General features: G+C 47.5%; 1 protein-coding gene across 1 annotated transcript in view; it reads right to left on the bottom strand.

Moving 5' to 3' along the window:
* Coq5 (coenzyme Q5, methyltransferase) overlaps nt 1-7,500 on the bottom strand; it is a 17,267-nt gene that overhangs the window by 3,867 nt on the left and 5,900 nt on the right. Inside the window, exon 4 of the mRNA XM_021163202.2 lies at nt 2,947-3,053. Within this exon, the coding sequence (XP_021018861.1) occupies nt 2,947-3,053 (107 nt within the window). The remainder of the gene's footprint in view (nt 1-2,946; nt 3,054-7,500) is intronic.

Genomic DNA, 7,500 nt, shown 5'->3' with positions numbered 1-7,500 from the left:
GTGTATATGTATAATATGGTTTATATAGTATAGAATATACACATGGGAGTATATATGTGTGTGTATATGTGTGTGTGTGTGTATGTGTGTATGTATGTATGTGTGTGTATATATGTGTATGTATGTGTGTGTATGTGTGTGTATGTGTGTGTGTGCGTGTTTCTTTAGATGCTGGAGACTGAACTGCATGCTCTGGGTACATGAGATCCTGCCTCAAAAAAGCAAAAGCAGTATGATGGGGGAAATGTTTAGCATGATAATATCTGAGCAGTGATGTCACACACCTCTGATCCCAGCCCTGGGGAGGCATAGACAGATGAATCTCTGAATTTGAGGCCAGCCTGAGCTACACAGTAAGTCATAGATGGTTCCCATGCCCTATCGATAGACTACTTCCTGCTGATTAGGGGCATCAAGTTCCTTGGGACAAGTTTGATCTTCGCTGTCAGGATATCTGATTCCTTCTTCTTCTTTTTTCTTTGCATACGACTACTTAATAACTCACAATCAACAACCCAACCCGCCTTTTGGGGAACTAGCATTTATATATGCTCTGAAAAGTCACCAGAATTCCCAACATCACCCATTGTAGAAACTATATGCAGCTGGCAAAAATCACACCCCTCCTAGGGCACAAGACAAACCATAGTCAATGGCTGTTAACAATATGAAGCAGCCCCATATCCCACACCAGGGATTAATATGAAAACATTCTTGTATTATTTTTGTGTTTTTCAAAGAAACCAAGTTCTCAAGTCGGGCAGTGGTGGTACACGCCTTTAATCCCAGCACTCGGGAGGCAGAGGCAGGCAGATTTCTGAGTTCTAGGACAGCCTGGTCTACAGAGTGAGTTCCAGGACAGCCAGGACTACACAGAGAAACCCTGTCTCGAAAACAACAACAACAAAAAAAAAAAAAAACCAAGAAGAAAAAAAAGAAACCAAGTTCTCACTACACACAGGAGTTGGTCCTTTCCTGCTCTCTGCCTTGTATGTCCTGGGATGGAACTCAGGTTGTCAGGTTCGGTAGCAAGTGTATTCACCCTGCTCGCTTGCTCTGGCTCATTTACTTTTCACAACAGGGTTTCTCTGTGTAGCCTTTGCTGTCCTGGAGCTCACAGAAATCTTCCTGCCCCTGCCTCCAAAATGCTGGGATTAAAGGCTCTTTTGATCTTGGTTTCCAAGTCCTATAGAGAGGAGGAAAGAGGGGACAGAGAGGGGTAAGGGAGAGAGAGAAAACCAAAACAAAGAAACAGGGAGGGAGGAGTGAGGGAGGAGGGGGACGCCTCCACACTCCCAGGAGGTGTGCACACACTCAACTGATCTGTGGGGCTCCCGCAAGGCTCCACCTAAAGGTCCACAGAACCTTTCCACGGTGTCACCTTCAGGGCTTAGGTAAGTACTACCTGTATTCGAACCAAAGTCAGACAGTGGGAGCCCACATCACAGACGCCATTTGCACATCCCACACCAGGGATTAAAATGTGCCACCGCTGCCCCTCAGGTTTCATCTTTCTAAGTTACCGGTTGTTTTAGTCAGCAAATTGAGCCAGAGTCACAGACCCGTTCTTGGTTGCTCAGGTTGGTGCCTGCATTCTCTGGTGGCTGAGCCTGCTGTGGCACTTCCTGCTTCCTCTTGGGAAGCTGTGTGAGTTTGCAGGTCAGAGGCATGGCCAGATACAGGAAAGGACACACAGATGGTGTCAGGCAGAAGGAACATCATGGCTCCTCTAGAGCGAGAGGGAATGTTCTTTTCTTATTGGGATTCAGGTCTTTATTTCTACCTGAACATTCTGTTCAAAACAGTTCAAGTCCAGCCTGAGCTGAAGGGCAGCCAGAGCAGCACAGAGAAACCCTACCTGGAGGGGAAAAAAGAAGATGGAGGAGGAAGAGGAAGAGGAAGAGAAGGAAAAAGAGGGAAGGAAAGAAAAAAAAAAAAAAAAAAAAAAGAACTCAGGCTGGAGAGATGGCTCAGTAGTTAAGAGCACTGACTGCTCTTCCAGAGGTCCTGCGTTCAAATCCCAGCAGCTACATGGTGGCTCACAACCATTTGTAATGGGATCTGATGCTCTCTTCTGGTGTGTCTCAAGACAGCTACAGTGTACTCCTATACATAAATAATTCTTTAAGATGGCACAGGCAGCGGGCAGAGCTGCTCTGTGCCACTCCAACCCACGGAAGGTGCTGATCATCGGGGGTGGAGATGGGGGCATCCTACGGGAAGTGGTGAAGCACCCCTCTGTGGAGTCTGTAATCCAGTGCAAAATCGATGAGGATGTCACGGACCAGATTCCCAGGTGACTCTTGCCCACCCACCAAGTGTTAGAGGTCTCAGAAGGCTGCCTGGCTTGCCCTGCTGGGTGGACTCAGGACTCAGTCTCTGTGTCTGACTATCTCTGTGGCATTCAGCTCCACACCTATGTCCTGTGACCCAACAAAATTCATGTGTATTTATAACAACAACAACAACAAAAATTCTTTAAAAAAAAAAAAGAAAAGAAAAAAAGAACTGATCTCTAGGGCTGGAGAGATGGCTCAGTGGCTAAAAGCACTGACTGCTCATGCAGGGGACCCAGGTTCAAGTCCCTAGCACCCGTATCAGATGGCCTTTAATTGCCCACAATCCAGCTCCAGAGGACCCAATACCCTCTGGGCCTCTAAGGGCACTTCGTCTACAAGGTGCACATAGACTCACACAGGCACATAGATAGGCACATGCACATCAATGAAAATGTTTAAAAGAGAAGAGGGCTATGGAGATAGCTCACACCAATACACACTAATAAATACATTGAGAAGGAGAAAGAGACCTCTAAGCTTAAGATAGTCATTCCTCTTAAGTGCTGTGCTCAGAACAGACTCTCCCCTCTCCTCAGCTGAGGTAGGTCTACTCCAGGGACACCATTATCCTCAAAGTCACAGAAGCTGAGCATGCAGCTCTTCATACCTGGTCAATGTGTGTGACATTCCGGATCCCAAACGCAATGGTGTAAACATCAAAGCTGTCGTCATCGAAGGGCAGTTCTTCAGCGTCTCCCAGCACCCACGCCAGTCCTGGAAAACAAAAGCCACTATGGTGTACAGAGAGGTTCACTGGGTAGCTGTGTCCCATGCACCTGAGGAGTGAGTCTCAGGCTTTGTGGTACGTGCGCCAAATAAAAGGCACCAGTGTGGACGGTCCAGTGATGTGGAACCCATGATCCCAGGTCTGGGCAAGGTCAGAAGTGAAGTGAGGGAAAATCCGAGGACTGCCTGGTGTTGGGGTGGACCATGGGAGTTGTGTTGTGGGTCCCACAGGAGTGGTGTTGTGGGGATCATGGACTGCAACAGAAAGCATGACACACCTACCTTCACTGTATGCCTGCTGCTTTTACTGCCTGTCCTCCAATTTTGAGAATCTAATTTATTTGGGGACAGTTACCTACTGGCATTTTCTCTCTCAGTGCTGGGGACAAACGCTGGCACTCGGTCCTGGGCAAAGGCTGCCCCTGAGCTACACATCTAGCCCTTCCCCACGCAGGCGCTTCGTGGTTAGCACTGTGCTGAGGTCCCAGGCCTGGGGTTTTGAGACTACTTTCACCCACTGTTACTTAGGTCCCTTCCTTCAGCTGGGGCGGGGCATCAAACCCAGAGACTCACATACCGGATGCAAGTATTCTGCCACTGAGCCACAGTCTGAAAATTCAAAAATACCCTTGGTTTTGGTTTCTTATTTATTTATGTGTCTATCACATGTGTGGTGAAGGCCTAGGCCCAGACAGGCCAGAGGAGGTCACTGGTTCCTCTGGAGCTGAGCTTACAGACTGCCCACACGGGTGCTGGGTACCGGGTTCAGGTCCTGTGCAGGAGCAGGAAGCACTCCTAATCACTGCATCATTGCTCCAGGCCCTGCTTTAATTTATCTGTAAAATGGAAATAAACTGGAGGGGTTTTTTTTTTGTTTTGTTTTTTGTTTTTTTCAATTTCGAATGACTTGGTGAATCTTACGTGTTTATTTTCTCTCTCTATTGTCTCTTTGGTGAGCTCCCTACTCAAATCAGATGTCTATTTAAAAAAAAAAAGATTTATTTATTTTATGTATGTCCATTACAGACGATTGTAAGCAACCATGTGGTTGCTGGGAATTGAACTCAGGACCTCTGGAAGAGCAGTCAGTGCTCTTAAATGCTGAGCCATCTCTCCAGCCCAGACTGGAAGTTGGTTTTTTTTTTTTTTTTTTTAAAGATTTATTTATTTATTTTATGTATGTGATATACTGTCCCTCAGATCCCATTACAGATGGTTGTGAGCCACCATGTGGGTACTGAGACTTGAACTCAGGACCTCTGGAAGAACAGTCAGTGCTCTTAACCACTGAGCCATCTTTCCAGCCCCTAGTCTGGAAGTTTTGAATGTGTGACTAGCACAGACTTCAGCATGTGCCTATTTCTGCAGCTGCTGTTCCCATCTACAGACCCCTACCCGTGGATTCTATGTTGAGATAGTTAAAGAGGGGCTAGGCCGAGAGATGACTCAGTTGTTAAAGAGTAGTTGTTACTCTTGCAGAGGACCTGGGTTCAATTCCCAGCACCCACCTGGTAGCCACAAACATCTGTAACTCCAGTTCTAGGAAATCCAACCCCCTTTTCTGACCTCTTTGGACACCAGGCATGAGTTCAGTGCACAAACATCCATGCAAGGAAAGCATACATATAAAACAATAAGTCATTAAAAAAGAAAACACGTGACTAGGTTAAAGTGTTGAAGGCTCGCTCAGAGGCAGAATGGACAGACAGTCCTGGGTTCAGCCCGTAGCATCAACTCTGCCCCCTTCTCTCTGAGTGGTCAGTATGACAGACCCGTGTGGGGAACACATTTAAATGCAGCTGAGAATGACCTTGAACTTCTGATCTTCCTGGGCCACAGGGTTATGGGCATGTGTCTCTACCAGCTTGCAGGAATCCTCCTGCCTCTACTTCCTGAGTGCTGGGACTAGATAACTAGTGGATGCCACTGTCCCTGGCTCCAGCTCTCTTTTAACTTTAACTTCATTTGGGATGAATTAAATGAAACTGTCCAAGGCTACCAGGAATAAATCCACTTAAGCCCAGGCTGTCCTGGAGTTTTTGGGTTTTTTTTTGTTTTTTGTTTTTTTTTTGGTTTTTCGAGACAGGGTTTCTCTGTATAGCCCTGGCTGTCCTGGAACTCACTTTGTAGACCAGGCTGGCCTTGAACTCAGAAATTCGCCTGCTTCTGCCTCCCGAGTGCTGCCCTGGAGTTTTTGATTCTCCTGCCTCAGCCTCCAAAGTATCTGGGATTACAGGCCTGTATTCTGTGTTCAGAATTCCTTTCTGTATTCCGGCCTGGTTCTGGGTTCAGAAAACAATAGATTCTTATCAGCTTAACTGTTCCTGAAGGATGTGGGTTTGCAGCTAACTGATTAACTAAGATCAACAGGAGGCTCAGCAGAGAAGGTATCATCAGGCCTGACATTGAGTCTGACCCTGGAAACAGCACAGTGGAAGGAGAGAGCCGCTTCTCACTGACTGTTCTCTGACATCCACAAAAACACACTGTGCATGCACACATGGACACATACACAGAGGCACAGACAGACACACAAAACAGGCAAATTAATGTAAAAGACCTCACAACTGTCACATAAATGTTCCAGGAGGCTACTGTTTGGTCTAAGCTCCGCAATAGGACACTCCGCATGCATGCAGAAAATAACCTGTGAAAGGAGACAGAGAACTGAGGACTAACGAGCCTCCTCTGACTTGAATCCTTACAAAAGGCAAGTCAGCCGCACTGCAGCTGGCCAATCTCCACCCTTCCACACTTGTCTGCAGATCGCAACTCTGCCTCAGCCAGTCAGCTCTTGATTCTCCCCTTTCTGCTTTCTCTAGTCTTTACCTTTTTATAAAACCAATCTCCAGCGGCTGGAGAGACAGCCTGGTGGTTAAGAGTACTGGCTGCTCTTCCAGAGGACCCGGGTTCTATTCCTGGCATCCACATGGTGGCTCACAACTGTCTATAGCTCCAATTCATTCCAGGGGATACAGCATCTTCACAGACATACATGCAGGTAAAACACCAGTGCACATAAAATAAAAAAATAAATAAAAACTTCTTTGTTCAGTCATTGAAAGTCCAGGCTGGTCTTGAACTCACAGAGACCCAGCTGCCTCTGCCCCCAAGGGCTCTGATGACACTACTGCAGCACCATGCTTGAATGGGAAGCCGTGTCACAGTCTGTGACTGAGGCTCTGTGTTGAGTAACTTTGGCAAATGACAAACTCCGGCCGCTCAGCTGAGAGGGTTGGCTGAATGTGGTTTTTATGTGCACACGTGCGTGCGTGCGTGCGAGCCTTAGTGTGTGTAAGTGCACCGCACGCGCAGAGGAGGCCACAGGACAGGAGAGGGTCTGGAGCCCCTGGAGCTGGAGTTCTAGGCATCTGTAAACCACCCTTTTGCATGCTGGGAACCCACTGCAAGAAGAATATGGTCTCTTTAAAATACATTCAGTGGCCTTATTTTTTCATTCCATAGTGAGGCAGGCAGAGGGGGGCCTGCTAGCCTGGGCAATGCTACACCCTGTCTCAAACAACAGTGTCCTAAGCAGGTTCATGGCTACGCTATGGAAGAGACGGTTCCTGAGAGGAAACGTCACCTGTCGCTTACTGTTCTCACTTCTTACCGACACCAGTGAAGGGAAATACATTTTTCAGCGGGGGTAAGACACAGTGCCTTTGTCTAGTGACTGGCTGTCTTCTGACTAGTGTGGATGGCTGACAAAGAGTCCTTCATCATGAAGGCCAAGTGGGCTGTAGTCCGTCTAGGCAGCTCCTTCTTGGTGTGTGAAGAGGAGGAAGACAATAGTTGGCCTAAAATAACCAGACATTCCTGGTGGGGCGGGGATGGGGGGATGGGATGCTGACGCTGCCCAGAGGACTTTCTTGTGATGCGCCCATCTCTCTGGCTGCCTGCACTGCCTCGCCGGTGTGGAAGACTCAGTTCAGCTGCTGGAAAGCTGCATCAAGAGGGTGCTACATCCAGCATCACTGGTGATCTTACAAATAGTAAGGGCAAGCTTTTGTGGAGCTTGTTTAAGATGATCTCACTACATAGCCTGGGGTAGGTCGGAACACACGATGTAGACCAGGCAGCCCTCAAACTCACAAAGATTTACCTATTTTTGCCTCCCAAGTTCTGGGATTAAAAGTATGCACCACCACACCAGGCTAGAGAAGGAATTTTGAAATATTTAATGGCCAGATGTAAAATCACGGATAGCACAGGCCGCATGTGCAAGAACCCGAGTTCAATCCCCTGGTACTGGAAAAATAGAAAGAAAAAAGAAAAAAAAAAGGGCTGGAGAGATGGCTCAGTGGTTAAGAGTGGTTGGCTGCTCTTCCAAAGGTCCTGAGTTCAGTTTTTTGTTTGGTTTGGTTTTTTGAGACAGGGTTTCTCTGTATACCCCTGGCTGTCCTGGAACTCACTCTGTAGACCAGGCTGGCCT

The sequence above is a fragment of the Mus caroli genome, chromosome 5 (genome assembly GCF_900094665.2).
Source record: "Mus caroli chromosome 5, CAROLI_EIJ_v1.1, whole genome shotgun sequence".
Lineage (NCBI taxonomy): Eukaryota > Metazoa > Chordata > Mammalia > Rodentia > Muridae > Mus > Mus caroli.
This window is presented reverse-complemented; position numbering and strand designations above follow the sequence as displayed.